Here is a 16,529-nt window from a genome sequence, read left to right on the forward strand (position 1 = left end):
GCCGTCAACAGCAGTCATTGGTGGAACCACGTCACGTGACATTAGTTTACCCCGGTGCCTCTGTGTTGCCGCGCGTGTGCGTTCTTTGATAAATCGTGATTTTCGGACCGCAGTGTGGCTGTATGACACGTCGGGGGTGAGTTAAAAGCCCAAGGCAGAGTAGCAACGCCGTGATGCTCTGTACCGGGTTGTTTCAACCGAATGGACGCTAGAAAACAGCTGCTTTGCTTCCCGCTGCGAAAGAACGACTGTGGCCTAGCTTAGCCTACAGCCACTAGTAAAGCATGGCTTATTTAGTGGCTTTGGTGTAACCTAGATCTACTAAATAAACTACGCTAATGTAACCGAGTGTGACCCTGTCGCACCGGCGTGCAGGCTTGAAATCCCCAAAAAGTAAACACAGCTGTCATGGTTGCCAAGCGGTGCCCGGACTAATTCCGCCCGCCAATGTCGGCCGGAATATGGAGCATAAAAATGGCTACTCCGGCGTCAGGCACCATAATGGCTGCCGACTTGCATCAGTGTCGTTGCTCTTAAGCACAGCTTATTTAGTCACTCTAACCCGCACTGCACACATTTCACGCACAAATTTTCGAGATAGCGACATACACGGCAGCAGTTGACCGGACGGCCACAAAACAGAACCGACTCACTGCAAGTTGTCAAATGCAGTTCGTGCCCCTATCAAGCGCCTACACAGTTGCCTGGTTCTGCTGGTCAGCCACTGATGAACAACTTACACCATCGGCGGCTACTGCCACCACCAATTTAACATTTTTCAGTCCTTTGCTGGCATTAGTGCTAGAGTACGAACCAATTGCGTGCATCAGCTTTCCCCTCCCTTTCACTTGCACCTCTCTCGACACCATGGCAATCCCAAGAATCTGCACGAACTCGTGGTGAGAGTTTTGATCCTAAAAGTTCTTGTCCAACATTTCAGGCCCAAAAATTTCTGAATAGGTTCTGTCAAGGGCATTTCACGCCTAACTATGAATTTAGTGAAACAGTGCACATGCTTTCTTGTCTAGAAGGTGTTGACCGGGTTTGGTTTTGCACACCCACACCACCAGTGTGTGCTGTTGGCCTAAACAAAGAGACAAGGCCCCTTCCAAACCCTTTCCTTTCATCCTTCAGTGAAGAAAGTTGCAGCCCATGCTGCCAATTACTACCTTCCCCTATAGGCACACACGCATTGCGGGGAAGCCTGTCGTTACAACTGAGGGCAATCGGCACAGTTTGACAGTGGTTTTAAAAGCTGAAAGCGTGATACAGCTGAAGCCTAGTAAAGGATGCATTTTGCATGTCTCCTTCAGAAGACCATTCCTCAGAGCTAGCACGGGGGTAATTTCCACCCCGCAAGTGCATTGAACCAAGTTTAACTCAGTGCAGTCGAGTATCTACAGTCAAAACCGACTATATCGAACCCGTTTACGCCTACTTATCCTTTATATTCAACTATTTCTGCACGTGGAATATTCGAAATGGGAATACCTGTATAGAAAAGATTGCGCTTATATCAAACAATAATATGATCGACTCCCGACATATCGACCTGCTTGAATATTGAGCTGTTCAAAGTAGGCTTGGGCAGATGTTATGAAAGGAACTATCCGAAACTTCTTCAGACATGCTTGCTTGCACATGCTGGTGATGACTAAGCAATTCCTGAGGAGTGCAACCAAGCCATCACTGGTGTTGCCAAAGTGTGGAGCGAGCCGTCCGAGTTGCTGAACACCATTGTCGGATCAATGGTTGGTGAGTTTATGAGTGTAGATGATGGTGTCGCAGCAACGGGAGAGGTTTTAAGACTCAATTGCCCACATCACACCGAACGCACGTGAAAGCGGATGCAATGACGAAAGCAACAACGGTCCTCTGCCTACATGCTCCGAGGTGATTGGTGCACTCGCACTACTCCAGCGCTACTTCGCAAATGTGACAGGTTGCGGCCTCAGCTGCTTTGACTCTTGGACAATGTGGAGAAGTTCAAGCAATGTTCAAGCAGAAGAAGATACAGGACTATTCCACACGTAAGTAAGGCAATTTCACCAATAAAGCGTTTTTATAAATGGTATGTGCTTTTATGAGGGCCAATTCCTTAGCCTGCTTATACTGCATTGCGCCCTATAGTGTAACCTTAGCAGCAAACCACTGAGTACATGAAGCTAGCACGAGACTGTCACATTGTGTGCTTTGGAAGCATCGTGGTTACGGGATGGCATAGATGTCTTACTGCTTGCTATGCGCCTTTAGCGAGAAAAAAGTGAAAGAAAAATAAAACATCGTCGATAGTTGGTCTAGCAACTTGATCTGATTGGGCAGCAGCCACGCGTTTCCTCACCTACGACGTTCAGGCTTCGTGATACCAACCGTTCGTGAAGTTCGTGATACCAACCGGCAACTTAAAAAGGCTCGCGAATCATGCGTTTTTTGTATAGGCACCTCTCCGCAACATTTTTGAACCACCCGCGGTTTCTGCGCTGTCTATTCGTCAGTGATGATGATAACGGCGACGACGATGATGATGGTTGGTAAAGGCACGTGCGTCGTGCCCCCCGCGAGCCCCTCGTGGCCACTCGCGCATGCACGCCCCTCGCGCCCACCCGCTGCGTCCGCCAGTCGGAACGCGTTCGTCGGAGTGGCCGGTCACGCCCGGGCTGCCTCCTGCCCTATAGCTTGGACCCAGCCAGCTGCCTTCGTGGAGCTGGTTGCTTAGGCTTCCTTGGGGCACGCCCTCTTCCATCCAGGTAGGCCTGCCCACCCCTAGGGCGCCGCGGTCTGCCTTCCGCTTCGCCTTCGGGCTGGCCCCCCTCCCATTTCTCGGCGTTTGAGCCAGGCGCTGCGCGTTCGAACGTTCGGCTGGGTTGACGTGGCATACCGGGCCTCGCGCCCGGTCCTGCATGGGCGATCGGGTTATTTCGTCCACCAGCACGCCTGCTCAGCGGCTCACGTGCTGCGCTCACATGAATGTGTGTGTTTCTAAAATTTTTACGCTTTAAAAAAAAAACGTTTCTGGTTCTCACGCGCGCTGCTTCGATTCTCGTCGGTGTTTCGCGCTCGGGCCAACGGCTATCGTCCTGGTTGCTGATTAAGCGCTGTTTTCTTTGCGCCGCTGTTGTCGCAGCCTCCGCTGAGGCGACCCCTTTCGTCGAAGCGGCCACTCTTCGCTCCCATCAAGGCGCCGACGAATGCGAAAACACTAGAACGCACGGTGATGACCGAACACCCACTTTCGTCGCCTACTCGATCCAAATTTCTTCATTTAACGACGCCCTCTCTCCCCCTCTCTCTGCTTAAGCGTGATTCAGACGACGGAGAAACCCTCTCACGGAGGCGGACGTATATGTGACGTCAACAGCACGTGACCGGATTATCCGGCCTGGCGGCGCATCCACACGTGCGGAGCTACGTGGAGTGACTAACAAACGACAGCGCCGAGGAACAGGTTCCATTCCCCGCCGAAGGCCACTGCTAGGGACCATACCACTGCCGTCAAGCGAAAACATGTGGAGGCATTTTCTTTCGCGGAGCCACCGCGGGCTATCCCCACCGAGGGGCGGAGCCTAAAACCGGTCACGTGAGCGGGTCCCGCGGGACAAAAAGAGAGGGTTTCTCCGTCGTGTGAATCCCTCTTTATCAGTGTCTTCCAAAGCGGCGTTGTCGCTCCCCTCCTTTCTTTGCTGATTTTTTCCATTGCTGTCCTGTAAGAGAGTTAGTTTTGCTTGGCCTTGGCAGTTTCACACTCGCCTTTTCCCTCCTCAATTTGCTCGACCACGTCGGCCTTATCTCGTGCGCGTGAGGCGCGGGGGTGGCGGGCTATAAATAGCGCCGGATAGCAAGGCGTTCGCATAGAGCGTGGTGATAGAGCACGGGAGGGGGGCCCAAAATAGGCGGTTTTTTCTAACTTGGGATTTTATCGAAAGTTTCGCAAATCACGTGCGAACGCGCTAAATATAGTAGTTTAAGTTCTTAGCTCACCTGTTGCTCAAGACCGCCTACTAGGTCGGCGTTTACCCGCACCCGGTCATACGACGCTTTCGCGCAGTCCATTTAAAGTCGTATTATCGGGGTTACACTGTATATATATTATATATTATGAGCACGCTCTAAGCATCGCGTCGTATTTACAGTGACCGGGTCGTACATTGTGGGCACCATCCTGTGCTTCATCTTCCCCTCATAATCATCCTCATTACCATTCTACCAATCCTCCTCTTGCGAAGATCATCGTCATCGAACGCTGGTTCCGAGTCGGCGACGGTTGCAACGTTTCCTAATAAATGTCCTCCTGCACCTGTCTCTCAAGGGCCTCTCAATATTTATATTTATATCGGGGACCCCCAGTCCCACCTCCCCCCGACCATGCATGTAAAATGAGAACTTCTTTCCGCATATTCCACCACAGCTGTGAGACTCGCGCAGGAGTGCTGCGTAGGCTATGTAATCACCACTTCGGTATGCATAGGGACGCCTTGCTATAGATTTATCGTTGCTATGTTCACCCTGTATTGTAATTTGGTCGCGGGTTATTTTCTGGCTGCGCGACGTACAAACTGCATCCCCTATTTCTGATTGAGAGATTGGCTTTACGTTTGTTTAGGGTTACCAAAGTATGTAGCTAACTCTGTATTGTACCTTTAGGCGCGATTGTTTTCACTTTTGCATCGACTTATATTGCTGACTGTATTAACGTTTCTAAAACTGTTTGAATCTCCATTGTACGAGGCTCAACCCATTTTCCTCGTGAGGCCAGACCTTTTTCGAGGAATTACGTGGCCCCGGTTTGAGCGCCCCCAATCGGAAAGCGCACAGGCATGGCTGCAGCCTCTTCATGCCGATCTTTCCTCACTCCGCCCTTATCCTGATAACTTATTTTCTGTTGAAATAAGCCTCGATAACATTTTTCCTCCGCATGCAAAATTATTGCCGGCCCGATTACTCGACCGTTTACTTGAAGATCATTTGTGTACTCTTCATACTCATGTCGGCATTGCCACAGATTCCTCACAAAGTGATGAGAAGGCTGGGGTAGGAATATATTCTCAGTCTCTCGATTGGTCCTTTTTAATCAGGCTGCCGGATCATACCCGATTTTTCAGGGGTAATTACAGGCCAAAATTTTGGTCCTCAATAAACTACAGCATAGATTTTCGGGCGTCGTTATCCTTTCAGGTTATCTTTCCGTGTGCACCGCTTTAGCAAAGGACAAAGATTCTTCCATTCTCCGTTCATTCGTTCCTCACCAGCTTCGTGAGGTCCGGTTAGTGTGGGCAGTGGGTCCCTGGTCACGCAGGGATAGTCTTCAACGAACTGTCAGACCACTTAGCCAGTTCGGCTCTTGGTTGTCGTGTTGTCGTGAATTGTCCAGTTCACAGTTTTCTGTTGGGGGCAAGGTTCAGGCGCCCTCAAGTTTTGATAATTATTCGGCAGGATGCCCTTCGTTCATGCTCCAAGTATATTCACCTGTCTCACTTATGGAAGCCTAAATTATGCGAATCTCGTAAGTACGAGGTGACAATTACAAAATTTCGATCCAGAATTCCCCCTTGAAATTTTTATCTACACAAATCTGGTCAGGCTCTATCTCCTCAATGGCCTTTCTGCAAGGTTCCGGAAACTATAGAACCCCTTCTTCTAAATTGCGGCAGCTTTTCCTCGATGCGACGCACGCACCTTCAATATACGTTTAATCGGTTTAATCTCCCGTTATCTTCCACCGTTGTTCTTTCCCTGAGCACTTCGGTCCTAGGAGTTTGCCACAGAGATGTTTTGCTCGCCTTTGACTCTTTTGTTGCGGCGACAGGCCGGATGCCCTGCTAGACAGCTATTTCTCATTCGTGATTTTTTCCCCCTGACTATTTCTGTTACATTCCAACATTTCCTTTTTGTTGTCTCAAACCCTGGCGTGGCCACTGCGATACCATGCCCCGTTTACCAACAACTGCCCCTTCTGTAAGGCTCCTACCGAAGGAGCCGACACCAACCACCTGTTATGGACGTGCCCCTCCCTGAGTGCAGCGAGATCCCGACACCGCTGCACAGGCCCGCATCCTGGGAGACTCCCCGATCTCCAGCGGTGGCTGTGGGGGCCCCACCACCGCTGTCTTCTGGACTTCCTCCGGCAAACGGGTGCCAACCAGTACTTTAGGACTTTATGCCAATGGGCATACTATCACAATTAAAAAAAGAGCGACATCACTACATAGACTGGATACGTGGCCTCAAACCCTAGGCCTGTTCCTGGGCATCCAGGCGGCCCGTGAGGTCGCACAGCAGAGTGCCCGTTCCCAACTTCTACTGGAGCTCGGGGAGGGTGCGCCACCGGCCCCCGGGCTTCCTCCGGCGATGCACGTTCACAAGTATGCAAGCAGGATAGAAACGCAGGGCTCAAAGAACTACCCCCACTATGCCCTAATTGCCATACCCGCCCTCCGTGAGACCTGACATCGTACATTCACACTCTCCAATTACATCCCGATCAACAACAAAGTGACACGAAACTGTTAATCCCAAATTGCACTCCACTAATTTCTAAGCAGTCTGGCAAGAGTTTTGGGTGATTGAGCGAGACCTTCAGTGTATATCCCCGTAGCGAACCGTGTACACCGCACATGACACCCAGCCGTATAGCGACAGCTATGAATAGCTCCTGCCAGCCACATTGGAGGTATCAAGAACTGCTCCATTCGTCTTGATTTCGACGAATTGAGCGTTAAAATCGCCCTGCAATGCTTTCCTGCACTCCCCATATGGTGCGATTTGGACCTCCTTTATCAATAAAAAGATTTAAAACACTACTTGCGTTTGCTAAAAGGAAGTAAAGGCAAAATAAGACTAGATACCGCTGCTCGGCGCGCTTTTTATCCCCCCCCCCCCCCCCTTCATGCTAAAGAAGCAAGGGAAAGTATAATTTTTCAACGCTTATGGAGTAGCCTCACCGCTGATCTGAAGCTGCAGGCCTTGTGTTATACCTGGTGATATACCTAGTGAATATACCTCTTGAATCTCTGGATTCTTATGCAAATCTTTCTACATCTGTGGTGACGAATCTGGCCAAGTCGTGAAGACCTAGCTACAGGACTTTATTCGCAAGCCCCAACGAAGTTTTGCCAATCCAATCTGCATCGAAATGAATTTTGAAAATTCGCGCGTAATCTTGTAAACTAGTTCTACAAGCCATAGGATTTCTTACAATAAATTGTGCATTTATGACGTAAACCTGCAGCTATACATGAAATTTATTTAAAATATTATGCGTGAAGCTTGCATGTCAGAATTTTCCTGGCGGTGAAGTAAAGAACGATGTTACAAAAAAAATAGTTTCTGCGAGTTTATGGTAAGCGGAGTTGACCCACCTGTCGCCGAAACTGGCGCGCATCGTGGATTTACAAAAAAAGAAAAAGAGAGAAAGCGAGGGAGCCGGGGAAAAAAAATTTAAAAGTTGCGCTGCCGTGTTTTCTAAGCGAAAGGGGTTACTGTTACGGACGTATTTCGTTACCAACGTGAGAACGTGAGCTGTCCAAGGTCTGGATGGAACGCGCGAGCTCGTGCCCTCGTTCCGAGCTTGCCTGGCGATGCTTCAAGACGACACGAACGCGAACGCTGTGGCAATGAACTTGCGATAAAATTGAAAGGTAATGTCGGCTGGTTTCTAAGCGATTATCTCGTTTTTAGTGTGGCGATTTGCAGGCCTGGTACCGTGCGGTACAGTTATCCTTTAATTCATGAATCAAGCGTCTTGGCCGCTGGCGTTGAGTCATTCGTTGCTGATCTCAAGTGACAAGTGCACTTGGTGAACTAAAATTTAACGCAGCGTTGCAAGTGTATTCACACAAAATCAAGTTTACTCTATAACGTGCGAGGTAAAAATTTTGTGCATGGGCCCTTTACAAGTTGGGTCAGCCACACACAGCGGTGGGATCTTTGTCAGACCTAGAATAACGGGCGCTCTGTTCCATGAAAACAGTTATTCCACGTGTTTTATGTCATTTCATAACGTCGAACTTGAAACGTGAAACTTGGATTGCAACTTTGACAGTAAACTTTTGACAGTAGTTGCGGGGGGATACACCTGTTCGTTTCTTTTTCTTTTTTTTTTTCTTTTTCTCTTAGGAGTGGCACATGGGGAACGAAAAAAAAAATTACCATTGAGAAAAGGAATTCTCTGCTTTCAAGCATTTAATTCTTGGAACTAAGGTTGTAGTACTGTTCATTTTTGTTTCGCCGTTGGATGATTGGTGTGCAAATTTTGGCGCACAATTTTCGAAATTGCAAATTTACGAGCTCACGGGTATCAGTTGTGCAGTAGTAATTGCTTACGTGGCCGCTTTCGACGTGATGTGGAAAAGAAAACGATATTTGTGTTCATCAATTTTATTTTTTTCGAATGTAAGACTTATTCCTTTATGAATTTTTCTCCATTAGGTCATCCTCGAAACACTTATTGGCTGCTGTCTTTGATGTACTTCGTATGTATGCAGAAATTGGTGCTATGTTCTTTTGCTTCTTGTGTCTGGTGGTGTTTACCTTAGCTTAATGACGAATCAGCAAAAGCAACGGAAAGAAAATATTTGTGTTGGGTGCCGATATGTTACAAGAAATCTGCTGCTTTACGTTGGCCTAAGTTGTGCTCAGATGTTTAATTTTAAACATAAAGCACCGCCATTGCCAGCAGTATGTAGCTAGACCTCCACCAAAAAAAAAAAAATTGGTGGGAGGGGGAATTTCCGTCAGTGAAAGGGCCTTGCCGGTTGCAACAACCGATTTATGTAGTTGCTAGTAGGTATACATTCACAAGTATGCTGGCCAAACGAGTTTCCACGTAGGCACGAACAAGCCATTGACTTCGCAAAATCAATTTTTTTCCGAGAAGACAGCCGGGATATGACTGAAAGGGCCCATCAAAACAACATACAATGCACTCCTCTCAAAAGGTCGGCGCCTCGGAATAGCACTCGTTCCAATTTTAGAGCAAAGCTGAGAAAAACAGACATGGTTTGGCACTTGTGACTGTATTACACTTACAATACCGTAAAACTGGTTTGTGCAGTTGCACGATGCCAGCAAGAGGAACTACCAACGAAAACAGTTCTGGGATGTGCTGATCATTTAAGTTTAAATCCAAATGTTAGTTTGTGATGCTGAGGAAATTTATAAATGGCTACTATGCAAAACCATGTGAAAAACCGACGCAAATCGCAGGCGTACGCTTTGACTTGCAAGAGTACTTACTGCCCCATCTCTGAATTGGTGTCAAGACAGTGGGGGGGGCATTTTAAATCGATAGAATTAGGATCAAATTGATTTGTAGCCAGTTTCACTGCCCAAATAAAAAACGAAGCACGAATTTTGAAAAAACATCAGTTCGTCCTAATTAAAAGTCGCTGCAGCATTTTCTTTCCCGGTCAAATGCAAAGCAAAAAAAAAAGGAATGAAACACCAAGTTTTACTCTTAAATTTTTTTTAATGACGGCACGCAGAAACTGCGCCCGAGAGTACGACCGTTTGCATTTGAAAGGCCTTTGAAAACCTCAAAGGCCTCAAAGGCTGGTTGGTGGTTTTCCTTTGACTCAAATGGCATTTCAACCAAATGCCTTTGAAAAACGTCGTGTAGCAGCTCAAAGGTGTCATTTGAGTCAAATGACATTCGACTCAAATGCCTTCGAAATGCCCACGTAGGGACTGCGATTGGGTACACCTGTGTGTGTGTGCTGGTGGGACGCGCAGAATGGCCCCGACAAGACGTCAGCTCAAGGTGACTCTGTCGTGGGTCCTGTCGGACAGCGACACGGACTGCCAGCAGTACCTGGAGGCCTACCAGCTCTTCTTGGCGGAGCAGGCAACCTTGATTGACCGCGAGGCCACGGTAGAGTTCAGCAACGTCTACCAGCGGCCCACCAAGGGCCTCTACGAGGAGCCCCTCCTGAACATAGACTGCGTGGTCGAGTGGCCCGGCTACGACTGGTTTGGCTTGTCGTCCAAGTATGACCAGGTGAGACCAACTGTCACTTTTATTTTTTTGTCAGTTGTACCCCCAGGCAGGGCCGGGTCAACAGTGCTGAGGGCCTGGTTGAAAAAAAATTCGAGAAGCTTGCACTAAGTTGTGCAAGGCTTGAACCGTAGCGGAGCTGGAGGATTTCTTTCTATGCAAGCACTGAAGGACACACCACCACACATTGCGCTACGTTTGAAAATGTTTATTTACACGTTTCGTCGTCACTTTTTACCATGGTAGTAGTAGTCATCATCATATCCATCTATCTTCCTCCTGCATGACTGGCGGGCCTGGATCATTTTGTCCGCAGGCTTGCACATTTCTCGCAAAGTGGAACGCGTCAGCACGCACTAGAACCGGCAGCAACCGGCTTTGCGAACTGGGCATCTAGCTGACTTGTGCTCCCCCCTTGAGATGCGTACACACGTGAACTTTTTTGGTATTTTTTTGCTAGCGCCACACGCAAGCCTGGACAACGCCTAGCGCTCCTCAAAAAACGCGTGCTCACGTGCATAGAAAATGACAAAAGTAACTATGACTGGGGTTTTTTGATAATGTTACACACCGCACACATTAGGCCAGCAACAACACTCCGCTGTTAAAAACCAAAGGGGTTCCCTCCTCCTCTTACCTTACCATCTCATCGTTGTTGAGCCTTGATGCGTTTTAAAATTCGCTACGAAGAACACATGCTGTATTTTTTCCTCTGAGAATCTCCACAGTATTTGTGAACATCGCCTGGGTGTCTACTTTCTCGCAGAGCTCGTGGAGGGATCGTCATCAGAACTAAACTATACCAGGAAACAGAGAGAAACACCATTAAACTTTGTCGAGCTTGTTGGTTCATACTGAAAGGAGGGTAAACTGCACGAGTAGTTGAGACAAAAGGAAGAAATGCATACGACACTTAGAGGTGTGGTCTGAGTGGCGTGCGTGTGTCTTCCATTCGTCTTAAGCCGTTTGCACAGTTTACCCTTGTTTCAATAGAAAACATCTTCCCTCGAAAATCGGGAAGCGCATTTGTGAAAAATGGCTGCCTCTATCTGCTTCACTAGTTCGGCAGCGTGCACTTTGGTTGCCTGTGTGTGAGCGCTGCCGAAGTAGACATGGGCCTTTTTCAGAAACTGTTCGCACATCCCTACAGTAAATACATTACCACTCGTCCGGCTATTTTGTGATTTCATCCAGCAACAGAAATTTAGGTTTTCCTAAGGCAGCGTTTCTATACATAGTGATATTACATACGTTGTATAGGCCTACTGAGCAGAACAAATAATTTAAGTGGTTTATTATTCAAATGTGTTATCGTGCTGAGAGCTAATTTTTTTTAGAAGTGGCACCTATAGAAAACAAGATGGATACCGAACTTTTACAAAAATGTTTTTAACACACTCAAGTAAGCAATCATACATATTTTTTTTTATGCACAGATCGTTCACTTTTTAACTTTTTTTAGGTATGTACGTATCTACGAGCATTTTTCTGCCTCTTGCTGGTACAGCTGGGGCCTTTTGCTGGAACAAATCTTAGTCCGGCTGCTCTCTGCGTCCACGAGCTGGATCAGCTCTGCCACTCTACACAATGCATGGTTTTGGGCAAGTGCAACGCTTTTACCTCAGACTGAAGAACTGTGAGCTGACTTCGCGATTATTCGCATTATGCAGCCAACAGCCTTTTCAAAACATTCATTATTTAAAGGAGCCATGAAGAGAAAACAAAAGTTTTTTTTATTCGAAAGATTAGGTGTTTCATAGTAACCCAAGCGCTTTCCCGGAAGCAAATGGTGCTTTATTCACTGAGAAATAAGGCAATTTAAGTCAAAATTTTAAATCTCCCGCTAAAATTGCACATTTCGTCACGTGAACAATGGCGTCATACGACCCGGTCCATGAAACAGATACTTAGTATGTCGACTCCATATAGCACCCACACGCGGGAGTCGACCGAGACGGCGGCCATTTTAAAAATACTAGTAAAACCTAGTGCACCCGCAGCCCTAGTCATGGAATCGCCTGATCCGGAGAACAAAACTCTCGCCGAGGAGCTCGGGCTTGCATTTAACAACCTCACACCACTTGAACGCTCAATGCTTCTAAGTGCACGAGCGGCAAGAGTTGTGGGATACGCGGTGGACGGGAAAGCGACCATTCCGCGATAGCCACAACAGACGACGAACGCCCAGCCGTCGGCACCGCTGCCTCGTCAGCCCCGTCGCGACGGATGAATACAGACTGATACGTATGTGCCGTATTTTCAATTTCAGTAGCAGTATCGCTTATGCCAGTTGGCCGATGTCGTGTATGGAAAGCTGTTCGCTCGAGCTCTCTGCTCCAACCAGAAAGATTCGAGCGTCAATGCGCGGTGTGTACGGCAATTTTTTTCCCCAAGGTCAGAGCGCTTTGAAAGGCGATTTGACGAAGTCGGCGACGAGCGCCAGCATGTCCGGGTCCCTGCCGTAACCACTTCCTCGGAAATGAAGCGAGCACACTCGTACTTCCTTTAGCTCTCTTTCTCCTCCGTTTGCAAAGTTCACAAAACGTAGCCACTTGCTTCGCCGAGGTTCGTCGTTGGGCAGCACATGAAAGGAGATCTCACCGGCGGGGATGTCGCACTCCCTCGACGATTTGCCCGTACTACATGGGCATTTCAAAACACAGCAACGAAATTTCATTGTAAAGTACTCGAGCAAACTGAAGTTTTCAGTGGTTGTAAACTGTAAACGAGCTCGTAACGACAGCAGCAAGCCAACACGACCTCCATACCGAAATCTGTGCGACGAGTGGCACTATCTCGTTGCTGCTCTGTGTTCCTTACTCCCCTTGTTTCTATTTTTACCTTTGCTGGTTGGCGATATGACGGCCAACCTCCTGTGAAGGGATTACGATACCAAGCAAGGTCGCGGCTGTGCGTGCTGGGACGGTTCGTTGGCCCCGAAGAGCCAAGCTTGAACCCGAAAATTCGTCTGCGCGATGGTGGCGACGGCGAGATGTCGAGTTCGGCTTGGCGGTAGCAGAGTCTCTTAATACCGTTCTGGTCACGAAACTTCTCCGTCACTCTATGGGAGAGCTTGATATGGTGCCAAGAACGGCCGCTACGCGGCGCAAGCTGTCTTAGGGGGGCCATCGCCCCGCTGCGCCCGGCGGAACGCACTCACAGCGGCGGCTGCCCGAAGGCGTTGTGTGGAGGCAGCTCGCGGTATTCCTTCCACCAAAGTTTCTGCATTAGCGTCACGCGAACTTCATGTGCCAGTGCACCGCGTTCAAGGTGGGCGGCATGAAATTTCGAATGCACAATGCCTAAGACATGCTGTGTGGCGGGCTGCAGCTCCGGATACCGAAACAACAAGGAAAAGGCGTCGCTCTTCTGTTTCCCAAGTAGTGCCGAACTTTGAGAGAAATGGAAGAGAGCTATACTGCGGTTGGAAGCTGGCGGTTTCAACTTCGAAAGCAAGAACGTTCGGGTTCGCGAAAAGCATTTTGGTGCTAGCGACGTTGCAAGAACCGACGAGCACATCGTGAACGGGGTGGTCGTGTCGCTTCAGCGAGAGAGACCGAGGCTTCGGACGGATGCCGTTCCAACGATTTTTTATGGGCTCCCGGCCTACCTGACAAAGCCGAAACCGCGTTCCCGGCCAGTGATTCAGAGGCAACCAGCGAAGAGGGGGCGCGAAGTGTCTAAGCGGCGTATCATTAGCACCAAATTTAAGATTTATTGCATGCTCTAAAGAGTCTAAATGATAACCGCGCCCTCCCTCCCCCCCCCCCCCCCCCCCCCCCCCCCAGCACCAAAAAAAATGTATCATGTGGTGCCTCGGTAGTGGCAAAGGCGGCCGAGCAGCCAGCACTGGCATCAAAAGGAACTTCCAGATTGGGCTGCTGTACTTCCCTTCCCGAGGAAATCATGGGTTGTCGGCTGGTAATTAATAATGCTCTAAACACTAAACACAAGGAAACGTCAAGTGGCGGGTGTCCTGCGTACATTGCGTGGAATAAAGTGAACAATCAAATGTTAGGCACGTAAAACTCGTGTTTAGAGCGGTCGCGAAAGCGCTCGGCTGCTATAACCACGCCATCGAATGTCCCCGCGTCAACAAAGCGATCGGCGCTCACAAACGTGTCCAAAACAACTGCGCATTTGGGTGTAAACTCAGTTGAAACGTTTGGAATAAAACTTCTGGCTGTACCATTCACTTCATTTGAATACTTGGGTAGCAGAGCGCGAGAGGCGAGCCGGATATAATAAACCAATGGTGATTGCTCCTGTACTACCCAGTCGTGTCTCATTCCGTTCACCTTCCTTCCCCTATATGTGGCACTACCAGAATAGAAAGCTCACCTACCGCTTTAACATAATCGCCCTTCGGCCAGGCGCAAATATAAACACGTTGTCGAGCAGATCTAGCAGTGGCTGCTCGCATCGGGAGCATGGAACATGAGCATCGTCTTTCAACACTTGCGAGCTAGGACGTACCGCTTCGAGGCATCATAAGTAGGCATATATTTGGGCTATAAGGTAATTATTAACGCAATCGTTATCGCTCGGAGTGAGAACACTTTAAATGCGCTGCTGTTTATAAGGTAGGCCCGCACTCCCAAGCAAACTGCGCGTGCGTTCCAAAGTAAACAGCTCTCATTCATCATCGACACTGGATCCCGTATCGACTTATTTATCTGGTGGCATTGATGCGTTCAGAGACGTTTAAGAAAAGGTAACAGGAAGAACACAGCACGCACATAATCGCGTCGAAACGTCGGCAGTAGTGCGCATACACGCCCAGCACTGGCGGCGGCTTGTGGCCCCCCTACGACGGGTGGCGCCACTAGCGGGATATTTTGTCCCTATATGAACCTTTGGGCGGAGTTTCGTGACCAGAAAAGCATTGAAGGACTCTGGCGGTAGTTTCGTACGCATTGGCATACACGCTTGCGTGTTCGTTCGGAACTTCAACCGTTTACTCCACCGTTCTTTGTCATAAAAAGAATGTGCAGTATGTTTCACGGGCATTTAGCTCGCTATGCAAACTGTAAGCCCTGCCTAACATGCGTTTGCTTTTGCCGGCCTCCGCCAATCGCAGAGCATTCCCAAGTGACATCATAGGTTCTGTTGCGGAAAATGAGCTGGTGGGTCGCATGGTCATTTCCTTTTTTCCTAATTATGTAGCTTATTTGAGCGAAGTTTGCGTTATAAGTGGTGTCGTTATGGTTCTAATGAGGCAATCTTTCGAATGAGCCAAACTTGTGTTTTCTCTTCATGGCTCCTTTAAATAGGTAATCTCTGTTTCAACCACAGGAAATCAGCAGGAGCTCTTAATCAGCTCTTAAATTTTGCTAAACCAAATCACGAAGGCTGCCGTTTTTTCCAGCCCTCGGGGGTGCTCCCTAAAGCCCGGGGGGCCCGGTTCATTTAAACTTTTGTACCATGGCTAATCTTCCCCTGCTTTCAGGGCAAAACTACATTAGAGAGAGGAGGAGCAGTGAAAATCGAGAATGCAACTGTGCAAGCACAAAAAACTTTCAAATAGAATACCGTATTTTGGCGCGTATAACCTGCCCCTGCATATAATTCGCAACCCCACTTTCAGCCCGCCAGAAAAGAAAAAATCCTCCCGTATTGCCCACTCATTTGGTACGGGAAAGGCCACGCCAAAGCTACTGCTCAAGCAACACGTCACATACTATGTAGACAGAAAAAGCGTATATTTAGCTTGTAGAGTAGTACACTGACTGCAAGGCGAAAGTTACAATTCACTCAGTGTCACTGCTCTCGTTAGAGCTATCACTTGAGCCGCAGTCCTTACTGTAGTACACAAGGTCGTCATCACGGCACAATGCGCATTGCCGTGAAGCTGCACTAAAGGAAAAGCCCCGCATATTACCCGCACCCCTACTTTGCCACTGAAATTTTCGCATTTTTGGTGTGGGTTATACGCATGACTCTAGGGCTAAATTAACTAGGTTAACTCTTTCGTTACGGCGGAAAAACGGCAGATTTTGAGTGCTTCCACAAAACTATTTTTTTTTCTCTTGAGCTAGTGGACACATTTAGCATTGCCATGCATGTAATTGTAGCTTATAGATTGCTCTTACAAACACATACCGGCAGTTTTGTGAAAAGTATAATTACTTACTGTTTATTAGTCAAATAATCGGAAAAAAATGCACAAAAAAGTATACACGCAGTGTATATAGGCGATTGTAATGAGCCTAAAAATTATAATAATTCTAAGATATGCAAATCGTTCCTACATTTCTTGGCTACGATTCAATATATATATCAACGCTGTACACCAAGTTTTGTATTTTTGTGGGCCCGTCAACCTAGCGGAACTGACGGCTGTGCCACTCCTCGAAGCCACTCAAGTGTAAGTCGGTCATGCATCCAAGCACACTTTTTTGTGTTCTGACACAAAATCCTTCTCACTTTAGTGGTAGAAAACCAGAAAAAAAAATCCGCCGCTCTTGAGAAGTGTCGCGCATTGCTCCGTAGCGGTAATCTGACTCGAGTGCCAGGCTATCATGAAGGTGATAATGCGATA

At 48.1% G+C, this 16,529-nt stretch overlaps 1 protein-coding gene across 4 annotated transcripts in view; it reads left to right on the forward strand.

Moving 5' to 3' along the window:
• Positions 1-2,624: 2,624 nt before the first annotated feature.
• LOC144162939 (uncharacterized) overlaps positions 2,625-16,529 on the forward strand; it is a 52,710-nt gene continuing 38,805 nt past the window's right edge. The window contains exons 1-3 of one of the 4 annotated variants that reach the window (XM_077693675.1): positions 7,366-7,634; positions 8,425-8,468; positions 9,727-9,991. In XM_077693675.1, the coding sequence (XP_077549801.1) occupies positions 9,728-9,991 (264 nt within the window). In that variant the 5' untranslated portion in view covers positions 7,366-7,634; positions 8,425-8,468; position 9,727. Of the gene's footprint in view, positions 2,748-7,365; positions 7,635-8,424; positions 8,469-9,678; positions 9,992-16,529 lie in introns of those variants that run through there. The other 3 variants (XM_077693677.1, XM_077693676.1, XM_077693674.1) reach the window with 3 other exon arrangements.

The sequence above is a fragment of the Haemaphysalis longicornis genome, unplaced genomic scaffold (assembly GCF_048455015.1).
Source record: "Haemaphysalis longicornis isolate Haplotype H1 unplaced genomic scaffold, Haemaphysalis longicornis Haplotype H1 scaffold_12, whole genome shotgun sequence".
Taxonomy (NCBI): Eukaryota; Metazoa; Arthropoda; class Arachnida; order Ixodida; family Ixodidae; genus Haemaphysalis; species Haemaphysalis longicornis.